Source organism: Mobula birostris, chromosome 23 (genome assembly GCF_030028105.1).
Source record: "Mobula birostris isolate sMobBir1 chromosome 23, sMobBir1.hap1, whole genome shotgun sequence".
Taxonomy (NCBI): Eukaryota; Metazoa; Chordata; class Chondrichthyes; order Myliobatiformes; family Myliobatidae; genus Mobula; species Mobula birostris.
The window spans coordinates 51,090,256-51,108,847 of NC_092392.1; the positions used below are offsets into that span (position 1 = coordinate 51,090,256).

At 40.7% G+C, this 18,592-nt stretch overlaps 1 protein-coding gene across 6 annotated transcripts in view; it reads left to right on the forward strand.

Annotated features, from left to right (window-relative positions):
- The first annotated feature begins 213 nt into the window (after positions 1 to 213).
- The window catches only part of plekha5 (pleckstrin homology domain containing, family A member 5), a 298,352-nt gene continuing 279,973 nt past the window's right edge, over positions 214 to 18,592 (forward strand). For all 6 annotated transcript variants that reach the window (XM_072241807.1, XM_072241799.1, XM_072241801.1 and 3 more), the window contains exons 1-3: positions 214 to 346; positions 468 to 544; positions 1,358 to 1,415. In XM_072241807.1, coding sequence (XP_072097908.1) covers positions 261 to 346; positions 468 to 544; positions 1,358 to 1,415 — 221 coding nt within the window. In that variant the 5' untranslated portion in view covers positions 214 to 260. The remainder of the gene's footprint in view (positions 347 to 467; positions 545 to 1,357; positions 1,416 to 18,592) is intronic.

Sequence of the window (18,592 nt, forward strand, 5' to 3'; positions counted from 1 at the left end):
CATTGTTGTCCCGGCAACGCACCGCGGTCGCGAGCGCATGCAAGCACATAGCGAGTGCGAACCCGTTCCCCGTCCTATGCACCCCGCCCCCAGCTCGATCCGGAGGATTCTTCCCCCTCACCTCGGGCGGCTGCCCGGGCGACGCTCGTGCACAGCGGTCACTACCTGGTCGGGGCGCGCGCCGGCCACTGGAGCGTGCGGACACGACGGGGAGGAGTCACAGGCGTCGGGAGTGCGCAGGGACCTCCCCGGCTCCAGATATGGCGGACTGCAAGTCCGAGTGGCTCCGGCTGCCGGGGTCCTGGTCTCACGGTGTTACCCGGGACGGGCGCGTCTTCTTCATCGAGTGAGTGCGGGGCGGAGCGGCGGGGAGGGGAGAGGAGAGGAGAGAAGAGGAAGGGAGGGGTGGCTGCCCCTTTAGTCTGCCATTGACCCGCGGTGTTTATATGTGTGTTTCTCTCCCCCAGTGAGGAAGCACAGCGAACAACCTGGCTGCATCCAGCGACAGGCGAGGCCGTCATCAGCGGGCACCGCAAGACGGCAGGTACGGAGAGCCCGTCCCGCCCTCGACACCTTTCTCTGTTCCCAGCTGGGACCGTAGTGGGGGCGGGAAACCAGGTCGCCCAAAGTGCTGGGCTTGTTCTGACAAGGGACGCATGACTGTGGGTGAGAGTGTGGGTCCTGATCGGGGGACCCTTGGATTGGAGTGTGGGTCCTGATCGGAGGACCCTTGGTGGGAGTGTGGGTCCTGATCAGGGAACCCTTGGCAGGGAGTGTAGGTCCTGATCAGGGGGCCTCCGGGTGGAAGTGTAGATTCTGATCGGGGACCCCTGGGTGATTGTGTGGCTCCTGGTCGGGGCTCCCTGGGTGAGAGTGTAGGTTCTGATTGGGGATCCCTGGGTGAGAGAGTGGGTTCTGATCGGGTACCCTGGGTAAGAGTGTGGCTCCTGGTCGGGGCCCTTTGGTGGATGTGGCACAAGAGTCTGCGGATACTGACTACCAGGATTAGGCGACAATGAGACCCTGGACCGGAACTCCCTGAATTGGGATGGATTTTGGGTGATTGCACCTTTCCCGCACCAGTTAGCGGTGGCTGAGTATGCGTACTCTGTCAGTGCGAGGTAGTCGTTTGTCTTCAGTTTGTTGTGCTTCCCAGAGCCCCACTAACCTGTCCTGAGCTCTAGGCGGGCGGTATATGTTGGTGAATGCTCTCGGCTCAACAGAATGTGGGAACACCGTGTATTTGTCCAGTTTTTTACCACGCTGCAGCTTTGTGCCTGAGTCAGGGTCAGTGGTGGGGAGGGGGTCAAAGGGATGCTCATTGTTTGAGTTGCTAAGGCTTCCTATTTTCGGACAGATCTACCAACCGGTTGGGAAGAAGGATACACCTTCGAAGGGGCGAGGTATTACATTAAGTGAGTAAACCCAAGACTTATAATACAATGAGTAGATTCGTGCTGAATCTGATTACTAACTCTTGTGCGGCGCTCTGTTTCAAGTGCTGGTTAGCTGCGGATACCAATTTTCTTGCGTTAAATTCGAATTAAAGTTGCTCAATGTGGATTTCGCATTTTGCGTGGGGTGGGTGTGTCGCGCCTGTAGATTTCGACATAGGCTCCAGCGACGCTCTGATTAAAATGTTACGTCTGAACGTCATCCGAAATTTAAAAATGCTGTGAGTCGTTACCCTCTGCGGGGTTTCTCGTGTTTATTTACAAACGATGACGTGTCGGATTAGGATATTCTAATAGCAGACGTAAAGAAAAGTTTTACCTGTTTCCTCCTTCGTTTTATTGTAATAAAATGACTGTAGTTTGAATCAGTGTGCTTAAGGCAAAGTCCTTCCAGGAAAAGCTGATTAGCTGATATATTCGGGTTAGCTAGAAGACATGCACCTTGCTTAAAATCAAATAGATGCAATATTTTTCTTTTTTTTTCTATCACGTTTATGACTACTTTTGAACATTGTAGCTGGATAGGCTAACAAGACAGTTCTAACAAGAGTGAAGTTCACAATAATTCTTGAACTACTTCTTCACCATTATTATGTTGTTACTATACGTTAAATTCAAAACTAAATGTGGCTGGCGGCAGTGCTTATTTCTGCCTTGAAGGTTGAACATTTTGAGACCCTGGTAAATGTTTCCATTATAATATTCGAAATTTTGTGTTTCTTTGTAGAACTCAGCATTGCTGTGTATTAGCAATGATTTGTAATGTGCTTGAAGTCTTAAGATCCTAAGTGTAGCCATCTAAAATTGTTTCTTTGTCATCAGTTAGTGCCTGTACCAGTGGGGTTAGATGAAGTGTGCTTTAGAATATATGGCAGAAATTGTTTGTGCTAATGGCGCTGCAGATAGAATATCTGGCTATGGAAGTACACATAGAGTATGCTTCAGATCCTCAGCAGGTCAGGCAATATCTATGGAAAGAGAAAAAGAGTTAACAATTCAAGGCAAAGACTCATTGTCAGCCCTGACAATATACGTGAAACATTATCTCTTTCTCATTCTAGAGATGCTGTCTGACCCACTGAGGGTTGACAGCATTATGTTTTTGCTTCAGATTTCCTGCGTCTGCAGTTTTTTTGATTTTCATGAAAGCACACTCCCTTGGTGAACTTATTCCTTTAGATGCAGTGCTTGCGTCCTTTTGTTCATGGAGGTTGTCACTTCCCTATCAGAAAAGTAATAGAGATTTAATGTGCTGATGTAGTTTTACAATGAACAATATGATGAGTGCAAGGTGAACCCATAATTGAAGGGTGGAAATCTGCATTATGATGGGTCTGCATACGGCTAAGATTTGCTGTGGATAATTTTGATCATTGTTCTTATGCATTCTGAACGTGTATGTAATTAATGTGCTACTTACACAGCAGAATGGCTTCATGTGGAAGTTTAAATATCACTACTTTCAAAATATGTTAAATTACAGCGGTTATTAGTTAAAATGTTAGAGGTTTATTAAGTTTAAATTTATGAAATGAAGGCAAAATATTATATTATGTTTGGAGGAAATGTATCAGATGATTTGTAATGGATTTCATTCACTCTTTCAGAACTGCTAGTTAGCTGTTAATGGGAGATTGTAAAATAATATTCATTTCAAGAGCTGAAGTTTCCACACATAATATTATCTGACAGACTGTGCCAATTTGAATGGACAGAAAGATGCAGTGAGAGCAATGAAACTCATTCTAGAAGGACTTATTTAGGATGTAAAATGTATTTTCATTGAATGGCTGATGGAAAGGTTAGAATATGAAGGAAACTCATGAATAAATTCAGAAAATGCTGGTGAACGCAGCAGCAGGCCAGGCCGGAAGGGTCCCAGCCCGAAACGTCGACTGTACCTCTTCCTATATATGCTGCCTGGCCTGCTGCGTTCACCAGCATTTTTTGTGTGTGTTGCTTGAATTTCCAGCAACTGCAGATTTCCTGGTGTCTGCGTTCATGAATAAACTGGTCATTTTGAGGTTGGGAGACTGATTACCCATGTGGTGCCACATGGTTCGGTTTAGGGATTCCAGCTGTTTACAATCTATATCAGTAATTTAGATGAGATGACCAAGAGCAACATATCCAAAACAGTTGCTTATATATGAGAGTATAGATTCTGGGGAGGACGAAGAGAGGCTTCAGGGGTCATAGAAAGGCTAGGTATCAAGGTAAGCACACAGAGGATGGAACATAATGTTATGAAGTGTGTTATTATCTATTTCCTTTTTAAAGAGATTATTTTCTAAATATTGATAGATTAAATGATGTCTAGAGTGACAGGCGTGTCAGTAAAATTAATGTGCAGATATGACAAGCAAACGGAATATCACCTTTTATTTTTAAATATGTAAAGGCATCCGTTAGTCCGATGAGATCATGGATCTGTGCCTGGAAAGTCTTCACTCTCCAGGGCGCAGGCCTGGGCAAGGTTGTATGGAAGACCAGCAGTTGCCCATGCTGCAAATCTCCCCTCTCCACGACACCGATGTTGTCCAAGGGAAGGGCATTAGGACCCATACAGCTTGGCAACAGTGTCGTCGCAGAGCACTATGTGATTAAGTGCCTTGCTCAAGGACACAACACGCTACTTCGGCTGGGGCTCAAACTCACGACCTTCAGATCGCTAGTTGATTGCCTTAACCACTTGGCCATGTGCCCACACTTTTAAATATGAGTGCAGTCATAACTAATTGATATTATATAGGGTCCTAGTGAGATTTCACATAGAATATTATTTGATAACATCTAATAACAAAGAATAGATATGCTTGCAGTAGAAGGAATACAGTGAGTCCTGGGAGGATAGATTAAAGCATAGGGCCTGTCTGGTTAGAGATAATGAGGAATGATCTCAGTGTAACATACAAAATTATTCTTAACAGTGTAGTCCCACAAGCTGGGCTATTTGGTACAGGCTTCAAATGAGCATCATCAGTTCAGGATTGAGATTTTGGAGTTCTCTACCAAAGATCACTTTGGAGGCTTAGATACTAAGTATGTTTAAGACACATTAAGATTTGATTGGTATAGAAAAATGGATCTGTGATAAAAGACCAATCATAAGCTCATTTGGCGGAGTAGGGAGTAGGTGTAAGGGACCTAATACCCTCTGACTTCTGAGGCTTATGTTGTTTTGATCAAATGGGTAGGTTGAAGAAATATTGGAACATTTCTGGTGCACAAATACGTGGGGAGTATTGGTTGGTTAGGAATGAAAATAAATTTGCTGAGTGGTGTTTGTTTTTGCAGAGTTCTTAAATACCCGTAATTGTTGGGTCCTTAAGTATTCTGCATACTTGCATTAAGTGCTTTGCAGCAGAGTGCCTCAGTTTTATTTCCCAGTACCTACAGTTGAAGTGTACATTAATTTAAATTAAGTAACAGGCTATAAAAGTTTTCAATGTAGTAAAGAAAATACAAAAGACCACCCTGAGTGTTGTTTCTATCAAATAACATCTCATCTCAACTGACCCCTATTTATTTCTCAGAATAATGGTAAGGCTATCTGTTCTAACAGCAATAATGAACAAAGTTAGACTGTAATTTCTAATGTACGCTTTTTTGTGATTAAATGCAAAATCTGGAAATTATAGTCTTGAGTTATCTGTTCCTCATTGCTCTGTAATGTTTCCTTTCAGATGGACCCGGCATTGAAATCTATGCCAGATCATGAATATGTTAAAATTATCCATTAAATATGGCAGAATAAAAATAGGCCATATGTATGAACTTTTAATATTATTCAGGCATTAATACTTCAGATAACTTATCCGTCCCTAAGACAATGTAATAGTCAGATATGAGTGTCAGAACTTAAAATTCTTCTTCATCTAATTTTTCTTTCACAATCAACAGGAATTCTGCAGATGCTGGAAATTCAAGCAACACACATCAAAGTTGCTGGTGAACGTAGCAGGCCAGGTAGCATCTCTAGGAAGAGGTACAGTCGATGTTTCAGGCCAAGTCCTGACGAAGGGTCTCAGCTTGAAACGTCAACTGTACCTCTTCCTAGAGATGCTGCCTGGCTTGCTGCGTTCACCAGCAACTTTGACGTGTGTTGCTTTCTTTCACAATCCTCATTTTGACATGATTTAAATTTAATGTATAGATCTCGGTTCATACTTCCTGTGTTAGACCACATGTCCTAATGACACTTAAATCAGGCTGAAAGTCTCATATTATCTGTACTGCAACTCCACAGATCCCCTGCAGAGGATGTCATATTGGATCAGATTCCAGATTAGAACAAGCCTCTGTTCAAAAGCCTGTGAAAACTTTGGAGGCAGCTGTAAACGTATTGAACAGCAAGTGCCAGTTGGACCTTTGTAATGTACCATGATAGAAAACAGTCGATTTTTGTTTTGCTGTATTCTCAAAATACGTTACTCTTGATTATTTATACGAGTAGGCAATTGGATGTTTAAGATTTGAATAAAAGGCAAAAATGGTGTAGAACATGACATTTTTACTTTCCACATTGCTGAACCTTTGCCCATTAATTAGCTTGTTTACTTAATCAATACACTTATTGCAGAATTTCACAATAGATCAAAACATTCCTTGGAGTATTAGTAGAACTTTGGAGTATGGTGGTGAAGCTAATGGAGACTTGACCTGGAGTTCAGAGTTTGGTAGCTGAGGAATTTAAATGGAATAAATCTGGAAAAATCTGCTTGTATCATTAGTGACGGTCAACAAGCTACCAGAAACCACCACCCCCATTTTATTTACTGATGTTACAGTAGGGGGTGGGTCATTTAAAACTGAGGTGAACAATGATTTGCAGAGAGTGATGAATTTCGGGAATTTTCCAACCCAGAGAGTAGTGGAGGCCAGATAACTGGAGGTATTTTTTAAAAAGTGCTATTTTGAGAGCACTGGGATTGAGGACTAAGGGAAACTGGCACAGAAGTAGAGAGATAAAGATTAACTTTATTTGTCACATTGAAACATACAGTGAAATATATCATTTTGTGTCAACGACCAACATAGTCCGAAGATTGTGCTGGGGACAGCCCATAAGTGTTGCCACGCTTCTGACGCCAAAATAGCATGCTCAGAATTCAGGAACCCTAACCGTGCATCTTTGAAACATGGGAGGAAACTGGAGCACCTGGAGGTTACCCACTTGGTTATGGGGAGAACGTATAAATGCTTCACAGAGCAGCAGTGGGAGTAGGTTATCAAAGATCATATTGAATGGCAGGACAGGCTTTAGGGGCCAGATGGCCGACTTGTACTCCCACTCTTATTCCTATTTCCTTGTATTTTTGTTCTTCAGGAAAGGAAGTCTGTCCAGTTATCTATGTACGTTAAGTATATGTGATATTCTCCTGATGTAATAAAAAAACATTTTGGTGCAATAAATTATATTACTGTTATGTGGAAAGTATAGCTGCCAATTTGTTGTCATTAAAGTTTCTCAAGATATAATTGAATGAATAACTAAATCCTTTATGGTATTAGTAACAATTTTACAGTGAATTATAGTCAGGTAAATCTTGCGTTGAAACAAGAGTGTCAGAGTACACCGCGCTGCAGGATAGTACCCTCATATAATAATAGTTTGGAATATGCAGTAACTTATGACTTTACTGGAACTCAAGTCAGTCCTGGATTTCATTTTGCCATAATGAAGTGAATTGAAGACAGTGATTTGAGGTATCACTTCAAACACTTAATCAGACTGCTGAGTAATCACTTTTAAGGTGTTTATTGTTTACAATGTTAAATTATCAAGTAAATAGAGATAATTCTTAGATCTTTGTACAATATATGTACTCCATAAATTTTAAAACTGCTGTTACTGCCCTCTACAGAAAACTGCTAGTAAATGAAAATTCTGGAATTCACACAGAGCAGTATTGAGGCGATTTAACAATTTGGTTTGCATGCTCCAAACAGTTGATTCCATTTGTGTCATTCTGGTTGCCGAACAATCCATATACAGCATAATTTTCTCAAATAATAATACAGGGGCAGTAGTGCTTATTGAGTGAACAGTTTGGTTTCAGAATGTATTAAGCTAGCTGACAACTGTGGCCTTCACCTTTTATATTTTCAAGTTCTTATCCAGAAACCTGCCCATATAGACCCTGGCCTGTACTTCAGAGTGTTCTGAAGGAGCTCTGCATGTCAAAATGTGACATTTCTGTGAAACATGAAATCAACATTCTGGCATATCTCAAGTGTTGTGAAAGATGATGTAGTGCTATGTAAAAACAGTAATCAAAAATTTTCCTGGTGTCCTGGTCAATACTTTTCTCAAAAAATAGATGATCAGTCATAATTTTATTACTGTTTATAGACCAATCAGTGTGCATATTGATTGTTAGAACACAAGAGTGGCTGCACTTGTTGGCGATAAAAATGCTGTGGGATGTCTCAAAGTAATGGAAAAGTCTTGTATAAATGTATTACAAAGTGTAAATAAATAAATGACTCAGTATTCCTTTTGCTTTCAAGTATCCAAGGGAAAAAGAATAATATTTATTCACCCTTTAATAAGGGAATTGACTTCACATCTGAGATGAACATAATATTCTTGAACCAATTGTGCAGTATTTTTTTCAATATTATTGTGTAACTTCATTTAATTTTGTTGTAGAAAGAAATCCAAATTTGTTCTGATTTTCTCCTTGATACAATTTATATCAATCCCAGAAATTAAAATAATTAATGTAATCTCAATGTAGGGGTCAAAATATTGACTCCTACTATCCTTTGAGTAAAGAAGTGTTTCAAGGATAGCTAAAATTTTGGCGCTTTCAAGGCTATGTGCATTCTTACCAGGCTAAATATTTATTACTTATCAAGTGACATCCTTTATTTGAAAGACTTTGGAGTTTATGGTATCATTGGGCATTGTGGATAAATAGAAACTATTTCTGTTGACACATTGGCCAGAGCATAGCAAACATTATTTAAATCTGGAAAATAATAATATAGCTGCAGGTTAAAAGATATGACATTGTGGCCATCACCGAGTCATGGCTAAATGATGGATGTGATTGGGAGCTGAATATCCCAGGATACACAGTGTACAGGAAGGATAGGAAAGTAGGTAAAGGGGGTGGCGTGGCCCTGATGGTAAGTAACGATATCAAAGCAATAGAAAGAAGGGACATAGGATCAGAAGAGGTAGAATCCTTATGGGTAGAATTAAGAAATGGCAAGGGTAAAAAGACACTAATAGCAGTTATATACAGGCCTTCAAACAGCAGTCGGGATGTGGACTACAAGTTGCAGCTGGAAATAGAAAAAGCGTGTCAGAAGGACAATGTCAAGATAATTATGGAGGATTTTTATATGAAAGTGGATTGGGAAAGTCTGGAAGGTAATGGATCTCAGGAGAGGGAGTTTGTAGAATGCCTACAGGATGGCTTTTTGGAGCAACTTGTCCAGAAGCCCACCAGGGGACCGGCTGTTTTGGATTGGGTGCTGTGTAACGAACCTGAGGCGATTAGGGAGCTGGAAGTAAAGGAACCTCTTGGAAGTAGTGATCATAATATGATTGAGTTCAGTTTCAAATTTGAAAAGAGAAGCTGGTATCAGGTGTATCGATATTTCAGTGGAACAGGGGAAATTACAGTGGTATGAGAGAGAGAAAGTAAACTAAATGGAGGGACGGCAGAGCAGAATTGGATGAAATTCCTACAAGAAATAAGGAAAATGCAGGAAAAATATATTCCAAGAAAAAAGAAAATCATGAATGGAAAAATGGCGCAAATGTGGCTAACGAGAGAGGTTAAGGCAAAAATAAAGGCAAAAGAAACGGCGTACAAGGAAGCAAAAATTAGTGGGAAAAATGAGGACTGGAAGACCTTTAAAAACTTACAGAAAGAAACTGAGAAAGTCGTTAGGAAAGAAAAGATGAAATACGAAAGGAAGTTGGCGATTAACATAAAAAAGGATACTAAGAGTTTTTTTAAATATATGAAGAGTAAAAGAGTGACAAGGGTAGATATGGGACCGATTGAAAATGATGCTGGAGTAATTATAATGGATAACAAAGAGATGGCAGAGGAACTGAATGAGTATTTTGCATCAGTCTTCACAGTGGAAGACATGAGCAATATACCTGATAGCCAGAGGTATCAGGGAATAGAATTAGGTACAGTCAAGATAACTAGAGAGAAAGTGCTTGGGAAGCTAAGTCTCCCGGCCCGGATGAGGTGCACCCAAGGGTTCTGAAGGAGGTGGCTTTGGAGATTGTGGAAGCATTGGAAATGATCTTCCAGGAATCAATAGACTCTGGCATGGTTCCGGAGGACTGGAAGGTCGCAAATGTAGTTCAGCTACTTAAGAAAGGAGGGAGGCGGCAAAAAGAAAATTACAGACCTATTAGTCTGACATCGGTGGTTGGAAAGATATTGGAGTCAATCCTCAAGGACGAGGTTATGAAATACCTCGAGGTGCATGACAAGATAGGCCGAAGCCAGCGTGGTTTCATGAAGGGAAGATCCTGCCTCACCAACCTATTGGAATTTTTTGAGGTAATCTTAAATAAGATTGACAAGGGAGAGGCTGTGGATGTTGTGTATTTGGATTTTCAAAAGGCCTTCGATAAGGTGCCGCATATGAGGCTGCTTAATAAGATGAGAGCCCATGGAATTATAGGAAAGGTATTGAAATGGGTGGAGCATTGGCTGATAGGCAGAAAGCAAAGGGTGGGAATAAAGGAATCCTATTCTCATTGGTTGCCGGTTACTAGTAGTGTTCCGCAGGGGTCGGTGTTGGGGCTGCTTCTTTTTACGATGTATATCGATGATTTGGATTATGGATTAAATGGTTTTGTGGCCAGGTTTGCGGATGACACCAAGATAGGTGGAGGAACAGGAAATGTTGAAGAAGCAGAAAGGTTGCAGAGAGACTTAGTCAGTTTAGGAGAGTGGGCAAAGAAATGGCAGATGAGATACAACATTGACAAATGTACGGTTGTACATTTCGGAAGAAGAAATAATCGGGCAGATTATTATTTAGATGGGGAGAAAATTCAAAAATCGGAAGTGCAAAGGGCCTTGGGGGTCCTCGTGCAGGATACCCTAAAGGTCAACCACCAAGTTGGATTAGCGGTAAGGAAAGCAAATGCTGTGTTGGCATTCATTTCAAGAGGAATAGTGTATAAGAGTAAGGAGGTGTTGATGAGGCTCTATGGGGCATTAGTGAGACCTCATTTGGAATACTGTGTGCAGTTTTGGGCCCCCTATCTTAGAAAGGATATACTGATGTTGGAGAGAGTTCAGAGAAGATTTACGAGGATGATTCCTGGAATGCAGGGGCTAACATATGAGAAGCGTCTGTCGGCTCTTGGATTGTATTCATTAGAGTATAGAAGAATGAGAGGGGATCTCGTAGAAACGTTTCGAATGTTGAAAGGGTTGGACAGAGTAGATGTGGAAAGGTTGTTTCCCTTGGTGGGTGAGTCCAGGACAAGAGGCCATAGTCTTAGAATTAGAGGGTACCCAGTTAAAACAGAGATGAGGAGAAATTTTTTTAGCCAGAGGGTCATGGATTTGTGGAACTCATTGCCACATATGGCTGTGGAGGCCCGATCATTGAGGGTGTTTAAGGAGGAGATTGACAGGTATCTAATTAGTCAGGGTATCAAGGGATATGGGGAAAAAGCCGGAAATTGGAACTAGATGGGTGAATAGTTTAGCTCATGGGGGAGCTGCGGAGCAGACTCGATGGGCCAAATGGCCTAGTTCTGCTCCTTTGTCTTGTGATCTTGTGATAAAGGATGAATGTTGTAAAGTGCTGTAGATTAACATATTTGAGCTGTAGCGTCTTTGAAGAAGTTTTAAAAATGTAATGCTGCCTTGTTGTCACTGTGTGGTGAAATAAACCTGAGTAGAGAGACTTGCAAATGGAAATGATGTGTATTACTAGATAACATTCAGGTCACAACCCTTCGATCTGAAACATCAACTATCTCTTTCCCTCTATAAATGCTACCTGACTAGCAGGGTTCCTTCTCCGTCTTGTGTGTTGTTCCAGAATCCCGCATCTAGTCTTTTGTGCCTCCCAACATATTCATGACTTGGTAAGGTTAAGAGATAAGTTGGGGATAATAGTTTGGGAATTATATGGGTGAGAATTTGCACATGGACATGAGAATTTTTATGGAGCTTTAAAGTGAAAATTACCATCACCATGTGTGACAGCAGAGATTGAAAGAAAAAAAGATAGATTCTTTGGAGGTGGACAGAATAACTCATGGTAAGTTGGTGATAGACAACTAAACTACTTCTTTAGAAAAAACAGATGATAAGGTTAGAGCAAAGTGAAGTCTTCAAATGAAAAAAACATTGAGAGCCTGCAACTCCATCTGGTATTGGAAGAGTCGAGCATTGGACCAGAAGTCCCCACAAAGGACTGTAAGAACAGCTGAGAGGAACATGGGGGTCTCCATCCATTGGGGCCATTTATCAGGAGCACTGCATACACAAAGCTCTTAATATTATTAAGGATCCCACCCATCTATCCAACATCCTCTGACTTTCTCCCTTCAGGCAGGAGACTATGCTGCATAAAAACAAGAATGATCAGATGAGAAACAGTTTCTTCGGCCAGACCATTAGGCTTCTGAACTCCCTGCTGCATTGTACTTGAACTGTTATTGTTCCGTACCTTACAATATTTAATATTATTGCACCTTAGTTTGTTATTGATGTGTGATTCATTTGTAGATTTTATCCTTACTTCCATAAGTTATCATGTGAAATGTGTGTTATGTGTACTACTGTGTTTTACACACTGGTTTGGAGAAATGTAGTCTCATTTCTATATACGTTATATGGCTATATGTATTATATACATTCAAAACTGGTAATTTATATCACTGCTTTATAATGGATTATAAACTCACTGGCTAAGTCTGAGCAATTCATGCCACACAGTCATGAGAATGGAAATTAAAATTGTTGCTCAACAAACTGATAGGAAACAATTGAATTTGTTTTTAGAACATTGTTTTCGCATTTAGTGCTGAGTTGGTTAATTTTTCTTTGTGAGCAATAACAACATGGAAGCTGGAATGTAGTGAAATGCTCTAGCTGTTAAATATAAATATTATCAAATAAAAAATGCGGTATAGAATTAAATGACCAAAAGATTGGCCCAGTAGGGAGGTCCCAAGTAGCTTCTCAAAGGGAATGTGAGAGGTAGAGAGCTTTTCAGAAGGAAATGGGTCTAATTTGGCTGAAAACTTGGTGACATTTAAAATGAACAAAGTGCAGAGGAGCATCTGAAGAGCAAGGACAACTTGAAAGCTTATGATTTTACAGAGATAGATAAAGGAATTTCATGTCTTTGAAATCGAGTGGTATTAAAATCTAGGTATTGCTGCGTAAGAGCTGGTGAAAGTGAGGAGGTACTGTACTGGTATAATTGGTGATAGAAACTTGGTGTGAGTCAGGATATAGGTATTATCTTTTCAAATGATCATGGAGTTTGGCTAAAAGTCTACTACAATATTTAAGTTTACCACTCAAAAGTTAAGCTCATCTAGAAATTTGGCATGATATCTTGGCTTAAGTTAGCAAGAATTTGAATTACATTGTTAGATGCTTGAAATAGAGGGAAAAAATTATCTTAGGTTTGGGAAGACAGTCTGGGACAAGATTTAGAAATGAGGGCCATGTGGGTGGTTTGAACAAAGTAAACACTGGGAAATTCTGTCAGGTGAGAGAAGTTTCATGGACATAGGATCATTGTTCTTATTTCATGGTATTGTTTCAACTGCTCTGCACCCATCCAGGCAAAAGAAGAACGTTTAATTACGGTTCAGGTTCTTGGCTTGGAAGTGATAGAAAGGCTTTGGAGAATAAGGTGATGAGTTACTTGATGCAGAGTATCAAAATTGTAAGCAGAAGATTATCAACTAATGCAGTTACTGGCTTTGAAATTAGCACTTTGTGTGTCAAACTTGACAAACTGCTTACAGCCATTCTGGAATGCAAACTTCATGGAGAAATTCTTAACCTTTCCATTTGTGGACCTTTCACAGAAGGAATTACTTTCCTAATGCTTTTTTTAGTTTTTTGGAACATATGCCTTGAATTTCAGATATAAGAGCCAGTGAAGGTTTGTAATTCTGTAGTTTAATGACAATGTGCAGCCACAGATTCACTTGACGTATTCTATTGACATTACCATTCTTGAAACAGTGTTGGCTGCATGTGTGTAGCATGACTGAATGTCTCTATTCTCACAGCTTGGTGTAGGGCCATGTCAGGCTAGGTCTTGCTTCATGTTTGTGAGTACTAGGTATTTTTTTTTCATTGCAATTTGTATTGCAATTGTGCTGCTTCTGATTGAAATGAGTTATCACTCCTTTAATTGAAAGGTGTTTTTATTTTGTGGGAGCTGGGGTATGGGTGGGTTTGTTGATGGAACTAGTGCAGGTGCATCAAAGATTTTCATTGGAATAAAATCATATCGAGGAGCGAGGTAAAAAGGAAATTGCAGTATGGGACCTACATATGCTTGCATGAGGAAAAAAATCCATCACAGCCTCTAAGCGTTCAGTAAATTGGTTTCTTGTGAGACAAATGTATTAGTTAGGGTCTTATAAAGGTTTCACATTACAGAAAAGGCAATCAACTGTACGACAGAGGAATTACAAAAAAAAATTGGTTTAAGATAGGATCTTTAAGATCTTTTCATCAAATGACAAAGTTTAAATCCTCAGTATTAGGATTTATTCCACAGAAAGGCTGTCCTTTATCACAATATGTTGTCTTCATTCTGAATTTGGAAACCCAGATTTTTGCTTTAATGGCTTCGCTCTTTAATAAAAAAAACAAATGCTGGAAGGAAGCCTGTCAAGCAGGCTTTCTACAGAAAAAGTAATCCGTTAAAGTTTCAGGTGAAAGACCTTCAATCAGATCTTTGAACAGAGATTTTGACTAGTTTCTCCTTCTATGGTTGCTGTTTAATGGCTGAGTTCTTCCAGCATTTTTGTTATTGTTTCAAGTAATAGTTTCTGCTGGTTTATTTGTTTTTGTTTACCCCATTTATGTAGATGCTGCAGAGAAGGTGCTGGATCTACTAGGCTTGTCAGGCCACATTTGTGGGAAGAGAAGCAGAATTATTCTTCAGAATTGGGAAGGAGAGAAAATGCTTGTTAAGTTGCAGGGATGGTGAGAGATGGGTGTTTTCAAGAGGGTTGAACCATGGTGACCTTGAGGATAGGGCATAACCAAAATGATGAGACTGGGAACATAGACAAGGGAATGTTTTAGTTGTGAAATGTGGAGCTAGAAGATGTGCTCAGCAGGTAAGGCTGAACATGCCCACTATTATCAGAGGCAGAAAAGGAAACAAAAATAACACCAGCTGACCAATATTACAAATAAATGACTGATGCAGATAGACAGTTCAAGTTACCTGAAAGTTTAGAATTCAATATTGAGTCCAGAAGCTACAACATGTCCAGTTGGAAGATGAGGTGCTGCTTTTGTAACAGTGCCGACCAATAAGAATGGGATGGTAGGCAACAGGAACCTTAGGGTCGGCCCTGTGGACTGCATACAGTTGTCTTGCCATGCCGTTACCAATCTGCATTTGATTTCTTTACTGTCAAGGAGACCATGTTGTAAATACTGAATGCAATATATATATATATATGAGTGGAAGAATTGCAATTAAATCACTTCTTCACCTTAATACATTCTTTTGGGCTGTGGATGATAGGAAGGCAAGAACGGAGAGGACAAGTGTTACATTACCTGCAATTGAATGGGAAAGTATCATAAGAAAAAGAAGTGGTTTGTGGGAACAGTAGGGTTGACCAGGGAGCTATGAAGGGAACTGTCCTACTTGGATTCCAATTGTATTAGGAACCTATTGTAAAGGTTATATCTTCAAATCCTGGTGTCATGGTCTGTATCTGGATTGCAATTTCACATAATGGAAAGGCATGCTTATTATGAAACATTCTGATATTTTGTAGAATATTCATCTTTCCCATGAGAACACGATAGGAATAAAAAGGAATAAAAAGATCAAATCTGTGCAATCAGAGACTCTTGTTAATCATGTGGAAGAGACAAATACATGGGGAAAAAGGCAAAATAGTCTTTTAATTCCTTAAGTAACCATGGAAAGATCCAAGGGATATGTGAAGCTCCTAACACTCAAAATAAATTGTAGAGCGTAATGGAAACAGTCATTGAATACATTTGCCTGAAATGTTGCTAAGAAAGCAGAATCCATCATCAAAGCTATTCAGGCCATACCCTCTTCTCACTACTACCATTGGACTGGAGGTACAGAAACCACAAGTTCCTCACCACCAGGTCAGGAACAGTTTATTATCCTATATCTATCAGGCTCCTGAACCAGTGTGGATAACTTCGTTCACCACTACTCTGAACTGATTCGACAACCTGCTGACTCAATTAAAAAAAAACAACTCGTTCTCAGTCATCATCTTCATCATTATGCGCTGTGTCATATGACATGGGTGATGATGGTCTTGTGACCGTGATTGTTCATGGCAGTGTCCTCACTATTATTTGTACTTGCACAGTTTGCCGCCTTTTTCACATTGGTTGTTTGCCAGTCTTTATGTATAGCTTTTCATAGATTCGATTGTATTTCTTTACTTTCCTGTTGTTGATAGTGACTCACTAGCCACAAAGTACCTGGTGCAAAAACTTGCTATTTGAAATCCCTGATTAGCGGTTTCAACTATTAAGCGGATTCAGTTCTAAATGGTGAGGTCCAATGTATAAGCTGGTCCTGTAGAAACTCTACTTATTAGATAGCTGAGAAAAAAAGCCGTAGCTGACTGAACAAACCCCAGCTTTGCTGGCTGTCAAGGTCTTCAAAGTGAGGAAATTAAGGATCCAGTTGCACAAGGAGGTATCGAGACCTAGGTCTTGAAGCTTGTTGATTAGTCCTTGATTCTTTGACCACTCATCTGTAAAGCTAATTCCAGCATACTAATCACTGATTAAACATGTTCAACCAATTCAAAGGGAGCTAAAGAGCTGGCTAGAAGGAGCAATCTCACTGTTACAGGACTACCTTGAAAACATAGACTGGAAAGTGTTCAGGGAGGCGGCTACCTACGACCATCACGTTAATATCAATGAATATGCATGATCTGTGACTGGCTACAAAGAAAGTGCACTGAGGACGTCACTGTTACAAAACGCATCTATGTGAGGGCAAATCAGAAGCCATGGTTGACAGCAGAGGTATGAACCTGACTGAGAGATCGGAATGCTTCCTTCAGATCGAGGGTAAGAGAGCTGTCAGGTCAGCAAGAGCTGCACTTTCCCATGCCATCAGGAAGGCAAAATGGGATTATTCACAAAGACCAACCCTGTTTTGCCTTTTGTAGAGACCGTTTTAAAGAATTGGCGCTGTAGCTTGATGACCTTCGTTTCATACAGAAGAATGATATATGGGAGCTACAGAGAGGCAGTCACCCAGACCACTTTGAATATTGTTGGGAGGAGCAGCCTACCAAGTGGAAACTGCAGTGGCTGAGTCTCTAGTACTGAGTCTGTCCCTGTGGCTCAGATGGAAAGGGGGTGGGAGAAAAGGAATGTAGCAGCGATAGGGGATTTCATAGTTAGAGGAACAGATAGGAGATTCTGTGGATATGAAAATGAAACCCGGTTGGTATTTTGCCTCCCAGCTGCCAGGGTCAGGTATGCCTCAGACTGGGTCCACCGCATTCTAAGGGGGGGGGCGGGGAGGAGGGTAAACGGCCAAAAGTTCTGATACATACTGATACCAATGACATTAGCAGAAAAAAGGAGGAGGTAACGAAGAGAGAATATAGGGAGTTAGATAGAAAGTTGAAAATCAGGACCAATATGATCGTGATCTCTGGATTGCTGACTAGGTCATGCTCTAGTGAGGGTAAGAGCATGATGATTTGACAGATGAATTGGTGTAGAAGGTAGTCTTTCAGATTTCTGGATTATTGGGATCTCTTCTGGGAAAGGTAGGATCTGTTCAAAAAGGATGAGTTACACCTGAATGTGAGGAGGACCAAAATCCTTGCTGGCAGCTTTGCTAGAATTGTTGGAGAGGGCTTAAACTAATTTAACAGGGGGATGGGAACCAGAGTGATAGGGCAGAGAATGGGCAGTTTGTGTATAAGTTGATGCAGTATGTAGTGTGACTGTAAAGAAGGACGGGCAGATGATGAGGAAAAATTGCAGTCAATGGGATGAGGTGTAGTGTAACATGGGAACAAAATCGAAAAGGGTGATGAGCACAGGATTGAAGGTGCTATATTTGAATTCATACAGTATACTGACTAAGGTACATGATCTTGTAGCACGATTGGATATTGGCAGGTATGATGTAGGCATCACTGAGTCACGGCTGAAGAAAGATCTTGGTTTGGGGCTTAACGTCCAATGATACACACTATTGAAATGACAGGCAGGTAGGCAGAGGGGATGGCATGGTTTTGTTGGTAACAAATGAAATTATATCCTTAGAGGTGACGTAGGATTGGAAGATGTATCCTTATGGGTAGGGTTAAGAAACTGAAAGGGTAAAAAGACTCTGATAGGAGTTATATACAGGCCTCTGAATAGTAGCCAGGTTGTGGGATACAGATTACAACGGGAGATAAAGAAGACATGTAAAAAAGGTGGGGAACTCAATATGCAGGTAGACTGTGAAATTTGCTGTATCCCAAGAGAAGGAATTTTTAGAATGCTTAGGAGGTGGCTTTTTAGAGTAACTTGTGGTTGAACCCACTAGGGGATCAGCTATTCTGGATTTGATGTTGTGTAATCACCTAGATTTGATTTGGGAGCTTAAGAGTAAATGAACTTTTAGGAGACAGTGATCATAATGTGATAGAATTCTCCCTGCAGTTTGAGAGGGATAAGAGGGATAAGATAAAATCAGATGTATCTGTATTCCAACAGAATAGATGGAATTACAGAGGCATGAGAGAGGAGCTGGCCAAAGTTGATTGGAAGGGGACATTATCAGGGATGAAGGCGGAAAAGCAATGGTTGGAGTTCCTGCAGGTGGGTCAGAAGGTATAGGATAGATATATCCCAAAGATGAAGTAGTATTCTAAATAGAGGCTGAGGCAACTGTGG